The following is a 19,733-nucleotide window of genomic DNA, read 5'->3' on the forward strand; positions in this document are numbered from 1 at the left end:
GGCCCTATGCCTAAACAATTATGAACTATGAATAATGCAGCTGTGGTATCTGAAGAAAATAATTCAAGGCATATATTCTAAAAGCTTTCTAGAATTAGGGGAATAAACTAGGATTTCAATGGACCTAAGTAAGATAAATGTAAATTTGTATATGTGGTAGGTTTTAAGAGAGCCCTGATTCCAATATCAGGAAATGGGAGTAGATGAGTAACCGATGAGTGGAAGAGATACACAAGTCATCTTGATCACCCTCTTTTTCATTACCCACCATAACTCTGATATATCAGGCATTGTGCTAAGTACTCTAGGAGGTACGACATGGTATGAAGTTTCCTCATTAATTTCAAGAAGCTCACAGAGAGTTGCTTTGGAGTGATAAGACATATGCATGGAAAATAATTGCAGTGCATTACAGGATATATTTGGGGGGACAGTGAGAAAGTACTACTGAGAATTTAGAAGTGTGAAAGAACAGTATTTAACTTAGATGGTTAGGGGAAAAAATAACAGACTTGAGCTAGAAAATGGTTCAAGTGTCTTCAGATTGATAAAAGATAAAGCGTATTTCTAGAGAGGGTACACTGCAAACAAAGCAGTCTAGGCTAAATACAGAAACTCACTTGGCAAACACTGAAATTGCTATAATGGTGATGAAAAGAGTATTTGAAAACATGACTCTGGACCAGAGCAGTAGGGTTGTATCACAGAGCAAAGCAAAGAATAATGGTGAAAGCCAGATTTCTGGTCATTGGAAGGGATAGTTGTAAACTAAAGCATTTCAAAAATGGAGAGAACTGTCTTATGGGTCAGGAAGCTTCCAGTGCTGTAAATCCAGGCAGAGGGTGGATGCCCATTTGTGGGGACATGAATTCCTTTATGAGTGAGAAGATATCAGTTTTTGCTGGGCTGAATCAAAATTAGAAACATAAGTACAATATGAAGTTTGATACACATGATTTATCCTTCTATTTTAGCCTTCCTTTTTGTGATATTTAAAGGTCTTTTCTTTTTATGAACTGTTGGAAATATATAATACATTTAAGATATTCTAACAATCCAATGAAATCCAAAATTATGGGGGCCACTAGAGAGGCATAGTTCCTAAAGCTTTTTTCAACACTAACTTAAGGTTTATCTGTACTAGAAGTTACAATCATAATTAGAAATAATAAAATAAATTTTTTTTAAAAAAGGGAAAACCATCGGTATTTTTGCCATCTTAAAGGGGGTGTGAAGAAGAGAAGGAAATGGTCCAAACCTCTGAGAACTGTGAACTTGTAAGATGAGGGAGTTGGGGGTGCCAGTTTTCCATGGAAAATAATACTTGATCTGATCCTGGTGACTTTGATTGCTTAGGCAGAGTATGGAGGGAGTGAAAAATAGCTGGTCATTAATGAGTGATGATACAATGTATAGTGTGATAATAAGTATTTGGAGTTATGTGGAAACTTTACCTTCTTAGAAAGGAGAGGACAAGATACTGGCTTCTCATATTCAATCTTCTGACCAGCCATCTATGTAGATCTGAAAATTTAGTTAAGGGTTCAGAGTCTAGACAACTCATCTGTGAGTGGGACTGGAGGCCAGAGAAGGAAAGAGGCAGCTCTAGAATAGAACCTTTTATTTATATTTAGAAGGGAAGGAATGTAGAACATCTAGAAAATAAGGGTCTGAGAAGAAGTAGACATTTAGGGATAATCCTTTATAGAAGGCAGGTATGCATCCAAGACTCCAAGGAAACAGAAGGCAGAATTGGGCAGTGGATAGACATGGATATGCAGTGAGAAAAACTAAGACAAAGAAATTTTGGATAATAAAGCAATTGTGCTAAAGCAAAATCATCCATATAAAAGTTTGGCCCAGAAGTAGTTCTCTGGAATCTTAGTAGAGAAACATCCTATATTAAGTCTTGTATTGAGAAAGGCTTTTGTGTATGGGATGGACATGCTCCCTAGGTTTAGAAAAATGCCAAGAAAAATCAGAGTAAACAAAGTTAGTCTGGATTAATTTTAGGATCCTGGAGAGGGAAGAAATGATAAGAAGACTGGAAGGCAGAAAGAGAAGACTCGGTGTCTTTTGTAACTCTTGGCCTTTGCACAAGCACTCCCTTTTGTTTCAAATACTGTTTTTTCATTTTTCCATCTAAAAAATTCTGACACTTTATTCACTTCAAATAAAAATTATATATTCTGGCAAGGCAAGGTGGCTTATGCCTGTAATCCCAGCACTTTTAGAGGCCAAAGCAGGCGGATCACTTGAGCCCAGGAATTCAAGACCAGCCTGAGCAACATGGCTAAACCCCGTCTCTACCAAAAACACAAACATTTGCTGGGCGTGGTGGCGCATACCTGTAGTCCCAGCTACTTGCAAAGGCAGAGGCGGGAGGATTGCATGAGCCAGGGAGGTCAAGGCTACAGTGAGCAGAGATCCTGCCACTGCACTCCAGTCTGGGTGATAGAGGGAGATGCTGTCTCCAAAAATAATAATAATAATAAAGTCTGTGTTCTATGAAATTTTCCTGATTTATCTCCATATCCAGCCCATGGCTCGTAACTCCTACTACATATGCAAATTAGCAGTTATCTTAATTGATTTGCATATTAATTACATAAATAGTTATTGAGTTGTTGTAACTATATTTCAGACATGGCTCTAAGGACTTGACATACACCAGTAAACAAAATAGAAAAGAAAAAAATCTTTGCCCTTAAGGAACTTATACTCTCAAAGAGGAGAGAACCAATAAACAATAGGAATAAGAAATAAGTACATTTTACAGGTTAGAACATGATAAGTCCTCTGGAAAAAAAGTTAAAAGTTAAGTAGAGAAAGGCAATAGCAGTACGGAATATGGATGTAAGGATGGAGGCACACTGCTGTTATATAGGGTGGCCCAGGTAGTTGAGCTGGTGAAATTTGAGCAAAGATAAAATCAATGAAAGAGCTATCCAAATGGTGAAAGAGATTCAAGAAGAAGAAAAGAGCTACAGCAAAGGTTGTTAAATGATATGTCACTGAACACATTTGATCAATGGAAATGCAGAACCTAATTTAAAATTTAACAGGATCACTCTGCTGTGTTAAGATGAGGCTACAAGTGGACAAATGCAAGTAGGGAGATCTGTTAGGAGTCAATTACAGTAATAGAGGTAAGATAAAAGTGACTTGGACCAAGGTGGTAAAACACAGTCAGTTCCTGGATATATGAGAGAAAGACAAAAACAAGGATGACTGCAGGAGTTTAGTCTGTCAGTTGGAAGATTGCAATTGCCATCATTTGTGATGGGGAAGACTAGGGGTAGAGCCCCCAGGAGTTCAGTTTGAGATGGCTCTTAGACTTACAAGAGGAGATGTGAGTAGGTAGTGAAATATATGAGTCTGGAGTAGGGGAGAAAAATATTGCCTGAGATATGGATTTAGATGTCTTCAACACATTTATAGTGTTTAAAGCTCTGGTATTGGATGGCATTAGCAGATGATTTGAGTTTATATAGAAGAGGAAAGAAAAGATTAAACATGGACCATGGGCACTGTGACATTGAAAGGGTGGGGCATGGAGGAGAAACTAATGATGCAGAATGAGAAAGAATGACTAATAAGATAGAAAGTAACCAAAAGTATAGTACCCTGAGAATCAAGTGAAGGAAGTGTGTGAACAGGCAGGATAAATCAACACTGTCAAGATACATAGATAGTCGAAATAAGCTGAAGAGTGAGAAATGACCATTGGATCCAGGAAATCTTAGATAATTAATGTCTATGAGAAAGGAGGTTTTAATGGCGTGGTGGTAATGCAAATCTAATTAGAGTGGGTTTAAGAAGGAACTTAAAGAAAGACATTAAAGGCAATGCATATAGCCGACTCTTGGAAGAGTTTTCTTTTAGGGACATAGAAATAGAGCAGTGGCTGTGGGATGAGTAAAGAGAAAGAATTTAAGGCTCTTGCTTTGTTGTTTGTTTAGTAAATGAGAATAATAGCAGGTTTTTACGTTGATAGAGTATTCCATGAAAGAGTTGTATAATAGTTAGTTGTTTCTCTATACTCTGTATTAGAATATTAGTTTGTTAGCATCAGGTGTCACATTTTATTTATCTGTTTAGTCCCTGTTCTAAGTATAATACCTAGAGTACTGAAAATACTCAATTGTTGTTACATGGACTTCAACACAGCAGAGCATGTATATGTAATATCTACAGAAGCAATAAACCAGAAAAGAGCATTTGAAGTTGATAGAGGGGGAAATGGCAGGAAGAATTGATGAAGTGGCCACAGTCTGAAATTGAAATGCAGAAATATAGATTTTCCTCCTGTCTTTCTTTGGCTCTTTTATTTACTACAACCTTCTTATTTTTGACTGGAGCTCTCACCAGTGTCCAAAAGAGGTCCAAATTCTGACCTACATGCCCCTGAAAGATGCTAGCAGACCTGAGTTCTCATAAAGGAATAGGAGGGAGCAGAAGGGAAAATAGTTGATTCTTTGGTAGCCAGAAAGTTGAAGAAGAAAACAAATTAAAATAAGAAGTTAGAAAATAATATTCAAATTATATCTATTTGGTCCAGTACAGTATCAATATATTATCAGTATAAATGATGATTTGTATCTTAGATGAACAATATGTATAAATGTTAATATATACCTTGGATTAGAAACACTTAAATTTCTAAAATCTATATAGATTCTACTGAGAAAATCAACTGGGTTACAGGATGGATTAGGAAGGCCAAAAATGAGCTGTGTTAGTCAGGGAAGACTAAACATAAAGGTGAATAGTCTGAAGGAGGCTGTTGACAGGAAGGGCAGGGACGCATGGAATTGAAATGTTGACCTCTCAAAGCATTTATTGAGAGGGTTTTACTTTGGAGGTGAGTGAAGGGAGGGCAATAGTAATTTGAGGGTTGCCTTCTTGTTAGAACCTCTATAGTTCAACTTTCTTTCCTGTCCTTCCACACTTCACATCTAGGGACATGAATGGTGAGCAATGGACACAGGGAACTGGAGCCAGGTAACAGAATTCATCATCCTGGGCTTCCCCCATCTCCAGGGAGTCCAGATTTATCTCTTTCTCCTGTTGCTTCTCGTTTATCTCACAACTATGTTGGGAAACCTGCTGATATTCCTGGTGGTCTGCCTGGACTCCCAGCTTCACACACCCATGTACCACTTTATCAGCATTCTCTCCTTCTCAGAGCTTGGCTATACAGCTGCCACCATCCCTAAGATGCTGGCAAACTTGCTCAGTGAGAAAAAGACCATTTCGTTCTCTGGGTGTCTCCTGCAGATCTATTTCTTTCACTCCCTTGGAGCAACTGAGTGCTATCTCCTGACAGCTATGGCCTACGATAGGTATTTAGCCATCTGCCGGCCCCTCCACTACCCAACCCTCATGACCCCAACACTCTGTGCAGAGATTGCCATTGGCTGTTGGTTGGGAGGCTTGGCTGGGCCAGTAGTTGAAATTTCCTTGATTTCACGCCTCCCATTCTGTGGCCCTAATCGCATTCAGCACATCTTTTGTGATTTCCCTCCTCTACTGAGTTTGGCTTGCACTGATACGTCTATAAATGTCCTAGTAGATTTTGTTATAAATTCATGCAAGATCCTAGCCACCTTCTTGCTGATCCTCTGCTCCTATGTGCGGATCATCTGCACAGTGCTCAGAATTCCCTCAGCTGCCGGCAAGAGGAAGGCCTTCTCCACGTGTGCTTCCCACCTCACTGTGGTTCTCGTCTTCTATGGGAGCATTCTCTTCATGTATGTGCGGCTGAGGAAGAGTTACTCACTGGACTATGACCGGGCCCTGGCAGTGGTCTACTCAGTGCTCACACCCTTCCTCAATCCCTTCATCTACAGCTTGCGCAACAAGGAGATCAAGGAGGCTATGAGGAGGCAGCTAAAGAGAATTGGGATATTGGCATGAGTTGGGGCTGGGAGTAGGCCAAGGCTGGACCTGAGGGTATGGTGACCGCAGGGATCAACAGTGGCCAGAGACGAGAAACCAAAAATTCAGTGCTTTTCTATGTGGGGTGGTGCAGCTGCAGCAAGTGCTGACTGACTTTCAGTGTTACAGCGACCTTCATACTGTCTGCTGGAGCCACATTCGGTTTGAGACCAGAGACTAGGGAAAGTACACATCCCTTCAACATGATGTGGTGCAGTGATTTTCAAAACTCAGATGTTTATGTATCATACTTAGGATTTTTTAAAATTTGTGTCTTACCTATTTTATATATATAGGCATTTTTCAAATTTACTTCACTTAATGTAAATATAGTCAGTCATGTCCTAAACAAAATGTGCTAAATAAAATTTAGAATATGAAATTCATGATGTTTTTTGTACCACTTGTAATCATTTCATGTGGAGAAGACTGGTACAGTAGAAAAAAGCATGTTTTTTGAACTCACATATATCTGGATTTAAATCATATTTTGTTCAGTCACTTGCTAAATACTTAATCTTTAGAAAGTAACTTAGCATCTCTGAGTCTTAATTTCATTATTTGATAACGATATTTTCTTGAAGAGTCTTTTGAATATTAGTGTTAAGATTTGTAAACCACAGTGCACAGTGTCTGACATGTAGGTGATAGTAAATAAATAAGGACTTATTTTTATTTTATTCTGCAAGACCTCTCATCATTACTCTGAGTCTTAGAACAATATCTAGTAAAACATAAATAAACAAAAATACTTTCCAGGTGTTTTCCCCAAAGGAAAGGAGCAAACTAGCCAGATGGAATACTTGTATAGTATACAAGTATAGTGTACTTGAAAAGTATAGTTTGTCACAGTTCTGTTTGGACAAGTTTCATGTACCTGTCTTAGTGGTCCTAATATCTATGCCCAGTGTAATGTAAGAAAGTATGGGAGTCGAATCAGTGGCAAGAAATAGGATTACTTTTACGTTAGACCATTTCTTTATTTAAGAGATGGCTAATTATTTCTTGAAACATGTGAAAAATAATTCTAAAGTGTAGCATATGAAAGATCTGGGGATTTAATTAATAGCTAATATTATGTATTCTTTATGTGTCCTTCCACGAATGGAGGATCAAATATTAGCTACAAGAAATCTTTGAATTCTATAGAACTTCCTAAGAAGATCACAAAGTATTTTTAACACCACACTTTTAAAGGTATTCATCCATCCATACATTCAATTTAACACGTTTATTTAGCTCTTACTATATATCAGACGCAGTGTCAGCCCTACAAAAGCAATGAACAAGACATATATATGTCCAGGTCCTATCTTTAGGGTGTTTTAAAAGAGTTGAGAATATAAATGTTAAAATTACAATTAATTTATAATTAGTTATAATTAATTATAATTGCAGGAAGTAGTATTAAGATAAACATGCATTCTTTCCTTGAGAAAGTTGCATTTAAACTGAAAACTGAAGAATAAGTCAGTTAGCCATTTTTATGAAAGCATGCATAGCAACTATTGTATCTATTCTGAAATATTAGAAATTCAGAACTTGGTAGATGAAACAACTTGCCAAAACTATTGAGTAAGTCAGAGTCAGGGACTCTGAATTAAGAAAAGTATTCATCCTTCCAGGCTAGGTTTCTCTAATCTTTAAAAGGACCAGGGAAGGAAAGGAAAAGGACTAAGATATAAAAGTAATAGTTTAAAACATAACAACCAGGTTATGGGTTTGGAAACAAAAATGCAGTGGCTGAGCGGCTGCCAGGGTTGCTTTGTTCCTTGGAACTTCCCTCCCTGTTTAAAGAAAATGATTTAAACTGAGAGAATGATGTTCTTTGCCCCAGTTTTAGAGAAGCATCGTTTAACCTCATACTCTGAGAATTTTTGACTCTTTCACTAAAGCATTCAATTACAAGACTGATAATTTTCCAAGTCCAAAATAAAAATAACTGTGTCTTATGAAAGTTAATAAATTTCTAACATGAAGGAACAATGCTGCATCATAAATGGGACTCTATTTCTTTCTATTTTATTTTTTTTTTGGAGTTGGGGTCTTACTCTGTTGACCAGGTTGGAGTATATTGATCACTGCAGCCTCAAACTCCTGGCCTCAAGCAATCCTCCCTCCTCAGCCTCCTAAACAATTGGTGTTACAGGCATGAACCATAGCATTTTCTACCTGTGAAATGGTAAATTGCTGTTTTGTCTGTATCAAAATATTATGTAACGGTTTCAGTTCTTGGCCCTGAGAAAGTCATTTTGTGAAATTTGGGGAACTCAGCTATTGCTACTAGGATTTCAGAAAGCAGAAACTAAAGATTTAATAGCATCCTCTGGACTTTTCCAACATGTTGGCCCTATAAGTAATTGTTGTCTCATAACAATAGTAAAAAATAACTGCTAAACATTATAGGCACTGTGCTCAGTATTTTTATATGTATATATGATTTTATATATATAACATATATTATATATATAGTCTTTACAATCTAGGAAACTCCCATAATATAGATAGAAATATTAAGACCCAGAACACCTGTGTCAGTTTTCAAGGTTGTAAAGCTGGTTAGTGGAAAAGCCATGATTAATCTTTAGACATTAGGATTTTGAAGTTCTCAGTCTTAATGAGACCTTAAGTCTACTCTAATAAAGAGAAGCTTTCTGGTTATTGGAACTAGTTAACAATGGGAAAGCCACCTTAGTTAAATGTTCAAGCAGAGGCTAAATTACCTTTTTTGTCATATGCTGATGAGGAGTTCACATATTTAGATGTAGAAAAAAATAGATGTCTTTTTTTAACTTTTATTCTAAGTTCAGGGGTACATGTGCAGGTTTGTAATATAGGTAAACTTGTGTCATAGAGGTTTGTTGTACAGATTATTTCATGACCCAGGGATTAAGCCTAGCACCCATTAGTTATTTTTTCTGCTCCTCTCCCTCCTCTCACTCTCCACTTTCTGGAAGTTTCCAATGTGTGTTGTTCCCCTCCATACGTCCATGTGTTCTCATCATTTAGCTCCCACTTATAAGTGAGAACATGCAGTACTCGGTTTTCTGTTCCTGTGTTAGTTTGCTGAGGATAATGGCCTCCAACTCCATCAATGTCCCTGCAAAGAATATGGTCTCATTCCTTTTTACGGCTGCATGGTATTCCATGGTGTGTATGTACCACATTTTCTTTACCCAGTCTATCATTGATGGGCATTTGGGTTGATTCCATGCCTTTACTACTGTGAATAGTGGTTCAGTGAACATACATGTGCATGTGTCTTTATTAAAAAAATGCTTTATATTCCTTTGGGTATAGATGCATCTGACAAAGGTCTAATATCTAACATCTATAAGGAACTTAAACAAATTTACAACAGAAAACAAACAGCCCGATTAAGAAGTAGGCAAAGAACATGAACAGATACCATCTCACACCAGTTAGAATGGCTATTATTAAAATGTCAAAAAATAATAGATGGTGGCGAGACTGCAGAGAAAAAGGAATGCTTATACACTGTAGATGGGAGTGTAAATTCGTTCAGCCATCGTGGAAGACAGTGTGGTGATTCTTCAAAGACCTGAAGACAGAACTAGATGTCTTCCAAGGTAACTTCAGGTTCAGAGCAAATGAGGACAAATGACTATTCTTTTACACAGATGACCTTAAGGAAAAGGTAAGAATGCCAAACTAATAGGAGAGAGCCCTATACTGAACTAAGGCTGGCACTAAGAAGAAATTAAGAGGGGTACCTAAAAATAAAGTACTGAAGGATCTGGATAGACTTATTATTTTAGCCTGGCTCCTTTGAGTTCTGTTTCCACTTGGGTGGCAAGTTTTCCATTCTTTACTCCTTCTCCTTCTGTTATCTTAGGCCGATATGTGCATTGCTTATCATTGACCTCAAAGGCTGACCCTTCTCACTCTATCTCATTTCTTCCCACAGGCCTTGATCCACCAATTCTCTCAGCCAGCCCAACCTGTCAGTCAGTTGGTGCACTAGCCAAGAACAAAGCTTGGATAGTTGACAGATAATCTGCAGAATTATATACTGTGTTCTGGCAATCAGAAGGATGAGAAAACGTTTCTGCTATAAGTGAACCCCTACTTAGTCTAATGAGAGATGTGGGACAAACAAAACTATATTAATAGCAAGAGAAACAAAAAGAAAAAAAAAACATATCAAAATAAGGGCCAATATTGGTCCTAAAATCAGTGCCAGAGATATTAGTGTGAGGAATCTTTCTTAAAGACTGCAGTAGTTTGGAACCAGGTTGAGAAGCTGGGGGCAACAGTATTAAAAAGTAATTATTTCTGAGGTTCAGTCATAAAGGTTAAGGATATCTTTGTGAAAAGAATCAATGTGCGAGGTTGAGAGAGAGAAGAGAATTAAAAAGGGTACACATCTAAAGAGGTTTCAAACACACACAAAAAAACTTCAGAAGGTTTAGAGGAAATAAAATGGCCTAGGGTTGGGAACAATGAGTCCATAGGGATTATCTTATCTCATGACAAGAAAAACATTAAATTTTATGGGTAATGACATTCTCATTAATAGCAGCAATAATGATTCATTAGACTCCAAGGCCTCCAAAGGCAAGACCACTCATATGATAGCCACTAAGTGAATCCTCTGCACCTAACAGGGTGCCATAGAATTTCTACTCAAACTTTTAAAAAATAAATAAATCTTGATGACTCGAGGAATAAACTCTTTCACCACTTAACGTATGATAATTTGTCATTGCATTTACTTATTGAATACCATATTTCCTTTAGAACTTTTCTTAAGTTTTGGGATTAGGATGAAAGCCTGTGAACTAGGTATGAGATCATGGTCAATAAAGACATGGCTCTGGGACCAGACATAATGAATTTCTGCCTTAGATTCAAAATAATTATCTCTGTGTACTTGGACTAGTTATTGCAACTCTGTGTATCATGTTTCTCATGTAAAACGTTCATATTTATTAAATAGAATTGTTGATGATAAATGAGATAATACATGTTAGGAAATTGTTAAAAATGAGTATTAAATAGCCTCAGGACTAGAAATGATCTTAGTGATCATCCAGCACAGCTGTTCCTAAATCTTACCCATCATCTGAATTTTCTGGGAGATTTTTAGAAATGCAAAAGGCCAGGCTTCACTTTCAGATTTTCTGAACCACAAATGTTAATGATCGGTTTGAGCAATCACTGATCTAATCCAACCACATAATTATAGAGGAAGCTAAAGGCCAGCAAATTAAGTGGATCATCCAAAATGGCACAACTTAGTGTCAGAAAAAGGTATAAAATACGGTCCTTAAATCTTCTTGTCCCATAGTCTTTCCATGATGCCACAATCACATGAGGGCTGGGGAATTCATGGAGGAAAGAATCATTAACTCCTAGGACTCATTGAAAACTGGTAAGGTTTCATTAAACTTTGGGGAAAAGAAGTTTGCATAATTTAGCTTTTTGAACATCAAGTAAATTACACAAACTTATATATTTATTGGGGACAGAGAATACAGTAGAGTACCTAAGGTTAAATCCCAGCTCTGTCACTATGTATATGACCTTAGGCAGGTCATTATTCTGTGACCTTTAGTTTCAAGATTTAAATAATAGTGATCCCTGACCCATTTACTTCAGGGTATTTTAGATTTCAAGAGGATTTATACCTGTGAAAATATTTTAAATAGTAATGTGCTCAAGACATGTAGTAGACTGTTATTAATTTTTGTGGAACCCCTTGGGGTCTAAAATTCTGTAACACATCATGTACATAATCAGTTCACGTTTGCTGAAATGAGTTTGGGAATTAAAGGAGCTAAAAGTGGAGAAGACCAATCTCTAGTATCAGGAAACGATTTATTTATATGGAATGCCAAATGACAGGGGATGCATTTCCAGAAAGGGTATTGGGGAAGTTAGCAGTAGCAATTCTCAGAACTTTCTTGTCTGTCATACCTCTTCTATTCTGCTTCCCGGCTCCACTAGCATGTCACGTCACTGAAGAGACTAGCAGGAGCCTCGCTGCTAGAGTGCAAGGAGGAAGCCAACCTGTGTTAAAAGCAAGAGAGTCCATCTATACTGCTTCAGCTACCACAAGCATAGTATGGGCATTGACGTAAACGGGCCATCCACTTACCATCCACAGCCTGTATACAGCAGTTTGTTGCGGGAAGTCAGGGACCCCAAACGGAGGGACCGACTGAAGCTGTGGCAGAAGAACATAAATCGTGATGATTTCATGGACATTTATTAGTCCCCCAAATTAATACTTTTATAATTTCTTGCACCTGTTTTTACTGCAATCTCTGAACATAAATTGTGACGATTTCATGGACACTTATCACTTCCCCAATTAATACCCTTATGATTTCCTATGCCTGTCTTTAATCTCTTAATCCCATCATCTTCATAAGCCGAAGAGGATGAATGTCTCCTCAGGACCCTGTGTTGATTGCGTTAACTGCACAAATTGTTTGTAGAGTGTATGTGTTTGAACAATATGAAATCTGGGCATCTTGATAAAAGAACAGGATAACAACAATGTTCAGGGAACAAGAGAGAGAAGACTTCTGACTGCCTGGGAGCCAGACGGAACAGAGCCATATTTCTCTTCTTTCAAAGGCAAATAGGAGAAATATCGCTGAATTCTTTTTCTCAGCAAGGAACATCCCTGAGAAAGAGAATGCACCCTGAGGGTAGGTCTATAGACGGCCCCCTTAAGGCGGCTGCCTTTTACAGTCAAAGCTGAAGGGATGAAATAAGCCCCAGTCTCCTGTAGTGCTCCCAGGCTTATTAGGATGAGGAAATTCCTGCCTAATAAATTTTGGTCGGATTATCTGCTCTCAAACCCTGTTTCCTGATAAGATGTTATCAATGACAATGCGTGCCCGAAACTTCATTAGCGATTTTAATTTTGCCCCATCTGGTGATCCTGTGATCTCGCCCTGCCTCCATTTGCTTTGTGATATTTTATTACCTTGTGAAGTATGTGATCTCTGTGACCCACACCCTATTCGTGCACTCCCTCCCCTTTTGAAAATCGCTAATAAAAACTTGCTGGTTTTATGGCTCAGGAAGCATCATGGATCCTGCCGATGTGTGATGTCTCCCCCGGACACCCAGCTTTAAAATTTCTCTCTCTTGTACTCTTTCCCTTTGTTTCTCAAACCAGCCAAGATTCTTAGGGAAATAGAAAGAAAAGAACCCATGATAAATATTGGGGGTGGGGTTTTCCCCTGATAGCAGTTTATCATTCTTTTAAAAAATAATAGAACAAGTAGCTGTAGCAATAGGAAAAGAGGGTCGACATGGAAAAGATAAGTAAACAGTGACATTTTGCTCTTCCAAGAGGCTTTTTAGAGTCTCCAGGATCTGTATCTATTTCCCAGCCCAACTAGCCCTCTTCTGATAGTGGAAAAGCCTTCCAATAGCCTCTTTCATGTCCTTGTTTCTCAGGCTATAGATGATGGGGTTGAAAAAGGGAGCAAGGATAACAAAGGTGACAGCAATTGCTGTGTCCCAAAACACTGAGTAGGTGGCTGAGAATCTCAAATACATGACAGCCACACTGCCAAAAAATAGCAAGAACACAGTAAGGTGAGCAGCACAGGTGGAAAAGGCCTTGTGACGACCTTCAGTTGAGTGCATTCCCAGAATCACCATAATAATCCGGATGTAGGATAGAGCAATGACCAGGAAGGAGGCTACAATTTCCACTGCATGGATGGCATCCACAATGACCACTGGGGATGTATCTGTGCAGGCCAAGCTCAGCACAGGTGTGAAATCACAGAATATCTGGTGGATCTGGTTGGAGCCACAGAAAGGCAAGGTGGCAATCCATGCAATCTCAGGAAGCACAAGGAGGAAGCCACAGAAGCAGGATCCAACTGTCAGCTGGATACAAAGCTTGGGAGTCATGATGGCTGGGTAACGGAGAGGATTGCATATAGCTAGGTACCTGTCAATGGCCATTGCTGTCAGGATACAGCCTTCTGCGATACCAAGTGAGTGGAAAAAGTACATCTGCAGGAGGCAGCCAGCCACGGAGATGCTCTTCTGCTCACTGATTAGGCAGGACAGCATCTTGGGGATGGTGGTTGTGGTATAGCAGATCTCCAGGAAGGAGAGGACACTGATAAAGAAATACATAGGGGTGTGCAGGGCCATGTCCAACTGGATGACAATGAACATTATTAGATTTCCAGTTAGGATGAATCCATAGATGAGAAGCAAGGGAATAAAGAATGAGAGTCCACCTCTTTGAGGATGCAGGAATATAGAGAAGAGGAACTCAGTCACCATTGTCTGATTCCCACTGGCCATCAACTGTGTCATCTGTGAAGACAGAAGAGGAAACAAGAGACTCCTAGAATTGGAATGTTGATTCCCCACTGAATATTGCTTCATTCCTTTCTGTAATGAGTTACTCAACTTGATTCTGGAATCCTGAAGAGACCAGTTAGAAATGTCTCTTAAGCTTTACGTCCATTCTAAAATTATCTGAAATATTTGCTATTGGACCCCTAAATACCTTTTTGTTTTCTGGTAAACATCTTCAACTGATGTGCAAAAAGCAAAGCAACACACAAATTTCATTATCTGGAAATATTTTCTGCAGGTTTGGTCATTTTTAAATTTCTGCTTCTGTCCCTCTGTTTTTAGCCTTAAAATTTGTACCTTCATTTAAAACTATTTTTTTACTCTTGTTCTTCAGAAAAGTTATTAATTTAAACATACATTATTGGAGCTCTTTTTCCAGCAATTTTTTATGTTGCTGCCCATCTTCCCCAGCACTGATATCTAGCCTGAGCCTATCTAAATAATTCATCTTTATAGCCTTGTCTTTTTTTCTGTTGGTTTCATAGTAGCATGTCTGTTCCTCATCCAATGGTAAGCACTCAGAAATCAGAAAATATTCCTTTTTGCATCTTCTGCTTTCTCTGTAACTCCCCTCTCTCTTTCTCCCATATCAGTTGTTGATATTGATAGCTGCTCCAACTAAAAATCTTTCCAGAATTGCCTTGCAGCTGATTAATGGCCATTGATTTCTGGTCAAGCAAATAATTCCATCTCCACAGACGTCATCCCTCCCATGAAGGCCATATCTAAAAGCCAGAGTAAGAAAATCGTTCTGAAATTTTAAAAATTAGTTTTATTGTAACTATGGCTGCCTTGGGAAAGAAGTATCACAGAAATCAGCTGCAATGGGAATCAAACCAACATCTGTTTGTGAGGATTAAAAGGCAACTAAACTTTTTGTAAGGCTAACTAAATGTAGTGATAGCAATTAACATTACCTCTCATGTTGACTATGTTATCTTCTTTTTCACTGATCTTCTTTACCTCTAATGAGTCATTCTACAGATGAATATTCCCAGCATCTTTCTTTACTGCCCCTCTTTTATTTTCTTCAAAAACATTCAGGGATAAAGCTCCAAAGTATTAGCCTCTGATAACCATTGCCTTCTCTAATCAGGTTCCCATCAAATTTTGGAGCCAAGTATGCTACATTTTCAGTAGCTCAACCATATAAGACTAATGTCATGCATTTCTGTTTTTGCTTATGCCATTCCTTCCTTCCATTTTCTTGGTATCCTCCTATTGGAATCCTAGGTGTCAATATCTACTAAATGTCCCCATTGTTGTGGAAGTGTCATTGATCCTTCATGCCAAAAGTAACCACTCTTTCTTCTGACTCTTAAGAGGAGTACTATTTTTTCCCTTTCATGACATCTAATACATCTGTCCTTGCATTTTAAATATTTGCCTATCAGCATTATCTTCCACAAGGGAACTGAAAGCTCCTAGAATGAATCATATAAGAGAAATGAATTAGTGTTATTGAAATGTTGCCTTGTAGTGGTTATGGTCATGATCCTGGGCATTTTACATATTTTACTTTACATATTTTATCTCATTTTTCTCTCTATTATAGAGAGATTGTTGCCATTTTTTTTACAGCTAGAAAAATTGAGAACAAGAGAGAAGAAATAACTTGTCCACATTTACATAGCCAGGATCCAAAGCAATAACTTGGATGCAGGTCTCTTTGCTGTAGAAGTTCAAGACTATCCTGAGTGTCACAATGAGAAATATAGCTCAGGACTCATTGGCCATTCTATCTGTTTTCTACTCTGAGTACCTCAGTATATTTAGGACTGTCTTGGGTGTGAGGTGAGAAAGTTGACATGGTTTCTTCAATCGGTAGAAAGCAGATACAAATAAATTCATTTCAGACTAGGAAAATTAATTATTATTATTATTATTAATTTTCTTTTTTGAGACGGAGTCTTGCTCTTGCTGTCCAGGCTGGAGTGCAATGGCGCAATCTCACCTCACCGCAACCTCTGCCTCCCAGGTTCAAGCGATTCTCCTGTCAGACTAGGACAATTACATTTTAAAAGATGCCTCTGCCTTGCACCTTAAACTTTGAGGAAGGTAGTTACTTGTTCCCTTGCAAGGGAACTTCCAAGGGAAAAAGCAACAGTGCTCAGCAGAAAGACAGAACCTTTAAGAGGAAAGGTATAAAAGATGGGAGTTGTCTTCTGACTAAAACATCCACTTCTCTGTCCTTCCTATGTTTTTCTTTTCTAAGCCATTGAATAATCATGCTGAGCAATCATTATAGAGAATAGGGAAGGACAGAGAAGGAAACATAGGGCTATACCAAAAGACAAGAAAATAGGTGCTAAGTGGCTCATAAAAGCCAAACAGAGTGACTACTTTGTTGCTGTATGAATGGGGCCCTTCTCAGTAGTAAAGCTGCATCATTATTCATCGTTCGTACATTTATTCAACTAGTATTCATATATTGATTGATCTTCTGCTATGTCAATGATGCCATAGGTTCAAGGGCTATACAAACGTAAATAAATATTATTCTTGTTCCCGAAATACATAAAGAACATCAATACAATCCTATTGCTAAAGATACTTCATAGGGTCTAAGGAGTTCAACCTAAAAATATTTCTTGTGTAATGTAGAAACACTTGAATTAGATTAGACTTGACTTTGAAGAAAAGCAGTAACTTCCTCTGTGACTCTTCAAGAATCCACAATTATTAGGGTTTCAATAGGATTTTAATGTCTAAAAGACCTTAGACATTAACAGTATCTTCATACTGTTAGCTGAACCATATTCTTTCTGATATCCCTTCCAGATTTCATTTACCCTTATTATAATATTTTACTCATGTAACAAAGTTCTTAAAATATGACACTTTGCCATGAAAGAGTAGGGCAACAGTTGGGTTCTGAAGAGTTGCAGATATAAGGAAGCTATTGGGCAGGCAAAGTAGAAATAAAAGGAGGTTGGAGGATGCCCTTTCAATGCAGTCTTTAGTACTTACCCTGCCTGACACCATGAGAATGCTCCTCAAAATCTCTGCAGCCACCTGCCTCTTCTCCTAGCTCGACAATAAGGGTACAAATGTCTCTGAAGCCTCTTCCAGGAATAACTAGAATGGAAAGATGGTCTTTCCTGGGAGTTTCTCTTTGGATGATGCAATGTCTAAAGGAAAATTATATATCTTTCTCTTCCCTCTAAGGGACAAATTAGGAAAAAAATGTTACATCATAATTAGACATTCCCCAGGGTCAGGTTTCAAAAGTTGTCCTGGGACTTACAAAACTCCTGATAGAGGAGTAGAGTATATAAAGCTGGGCACTGAGGCATAGCTGTGGGAGTCGGAATAAACTTCATCCAGGATCATGATTCTCTGGAATACTCAATCAGTAAACACTTTTTCCTCTCCACTTTTACTCATTTTCACTATGATTTCTATTCCCTCTGCTGATATAGTCAACATTATCATATTTTTAGAAGTTTTTAAATGCAAGTCTCATTTGATCCTTTAAAAAACCTATTTGTTTTTTGTTTTTTTGGAGACGGAGTCTCGCTCTGTCGCCCAGGCTGGAGTGCAGTGGCCAGATCTCAGCTCACTGCAAGCTCCGCCTCCCGGGTTCACGCCATTCTCCTGCCTCAGCCTCCCAAGTAGCTGGGACTACAGACGCCCGCCACCTCGCCCGGCTAGTTTTGTTTGTTTGTTTGTTTGTTTTGTATTTTTTAGTAGAGACGGGGTTTCACCGTGTTAGCCAGGATGGTCTCGATCTCCTGACCTCGTGATCCGCCCGTCTCGACCTCCCAAAGTGCTGGGATTATAGGCTTGAGCCACCGCGCCCGGCCTAAAAAACCTATTTGTATGCTGAAAAAAAAAATAGTTAACATGGTAACATTTATGTGATTTGCTTTTCATCACATTAAAAAAAAAAAAACCTCTTTGTATAAGGTAAGCAAGACTACAGTGATTCCCATTTTGCAGATGTAGAGGCTCAGAGAAGCCAAAAGCTTTCTCCAGTTCACACGGGCAATACAAAGCATGGAAGAAATTGAACCTTAATCCTCTAAATTCAAATCTAGTTAAATACTAGCATTACCTTTCAATTATATCTCTACTGTTCAGTCTCAAGCATATATTCCCTGACTTGGGAATATATTGCCAGTATTCATGGCAGCAGTGGGCCATCTGTAGTGGCCAGTGCCTTCAGATCAGCTGCAGCAGGGAGGTGTGGCCGGCGTAGGAGCCGGGGACAAAAGGGAGTCCTGTGCCTTTCGAGTTGGGGTGGAAGCACCCCAGGAGTCACTGCAAGCCAATCCTGCAGACCCAGGCATCCTTGTGCTCTTGGGGCCAAGGAGGAGGTGAGAGCCCCGTCCTCCAAGCACAGCTGCAGCCACCCCAACCCAGGCTGTAGATCTGGGCCACCTGCTCCATGGAACAGGCAGAAGTCCCACCCAGGAGGTTTGGGTTACAGCCATCCAAGTCATGACTGCGGATCACGGCCTCCCATTCCCCCATGCAAGTGTAACCACCCAAACCATGGCTGCAGACCCAGGCATCTCTGTACTCCTGGGGGCCTGGGAAGGTTTGCCTTCCCTTGCGGGTTTGAAAGTGCATGCTCCTGCTGCCTGGCTTCTCCCTGCTGTTGATGTCCACTCCAATCTAGGTGTAAAGTAGGGGCTGAGACCTGGTACTATTGCAGTCTGTCCAGGTGTGCACACGCTACGAGTAGTGCTGATACACCAGCCCCTTGATGCCTTGTCCCCCTCCACACCTTGGGCACCAAGAATAGGAGAGAAGCCGAGGTGGGCACAGAGGGCATCTCAGAGCTGGCATGCAGGCCCCCCTTCACACCTACAGCCTGGGAGCCATGAATGGCAACAGGAAGCAGACAGATTCCTGGGCAGAAGGGGGCAGGTCCCTGGTAAGGTCCCACATTCAAGCCAGGGAGGGCCTGAAAACAACTGGTGGCTGGACTGCCAGTCCCTCAGACCAGAGCGGGAACTTGCGGTACCCAAGTTCCCTTAGAAAAGAAAATAATTTTTGTATTTTTGGTAGAAATGGAGTTTCATCACATTGGTCAGGCTGGTCTTGAACTTCTGACCTCAAGTGATCTGCCTGCCTTGGCCTCCCAAAGTGCTGAGATTACAGATGTGAGCCACTGTGCCCGGTCAGGGGTTCTCTTTTTTGTGCTTGTAAAGCATCTAGTGCCTACATCTGTTGTTAAAATTATCTAGTTATAAGTCTAGATTCTGAGAAATTGGATGATTATCAATAGTAATTTATATTTTAACCTTTAATGCATAACCCTAAGACTTACCTAAACTCAGGTAATGTATGTTTAATAGAAGAGGATCATCTAGGATTTTGAGGTGATAATACAAGATCCATGTTTATAGATTATTTAACACATATGCCTGTCTTCAATCATATGGCATGTACAATGTAATAGGGAAGAGACAGAACTG

General features: G+C 39.2%; 2 protein-coding genes and 1 long non-coding RNA gene across 3 annotated transcripts in view; 2 read left to right on the top strand and 1 right to left on the bottom strand.

Moving 5' to 3' along the window:
• The window catches only part of LOC123575526 (uncharacterized), a 189,399-nt gene that overhangs the window by 163,476 nt on the left and 6,190 nt on the right, over window positions 1-19,733 (top strand). The gene's annotated exons all lie outside the window — the stretch shown is intronic.
• Window positions 3,906-7,367, top strand: LOC102133588 (olfactory receptor 6N1). The gene has a single exon (XM_015455132.4). The coding sequence runs from the start codon at window positions 4,981-4,983 to the stop codon at window positions 5,917-5,919; it is 939 nt and encodes a 312-aa protein (XP_015310618.1). The 5' UTR covers window positions 3,906-4,980; the 3' UTR covers window positions 5,920-7,367.
• Window positions 13,303-14,277, bottom strand: OR6K6 (olfactory receptor family 6 subfamily K member 6). The gene has a single exon (XM_015455135.3). The coding sequence runs from the start codon at window positions 14,260-14,262 to the stop codon at window positions 13,303-13,305; it is 960 nt and encodes a 319-aa protein (XP_015310621.3). The 5' UTR covers window positions 14,263-14,277.

This window comes from Macaca fascicularis, chromosome 1 (assembly GCF_037993035.2).
Source record: "Macaca fascicularis isolate 582-1 chromosome 1, T2T-MFA8v1.1".
Classification (NCBI taxonomy): Eukaryota; Metazoa; Chordata; class Mammalia; order Primates; family Cercopithecidae; genus Macaca; species Macaca fascicularis.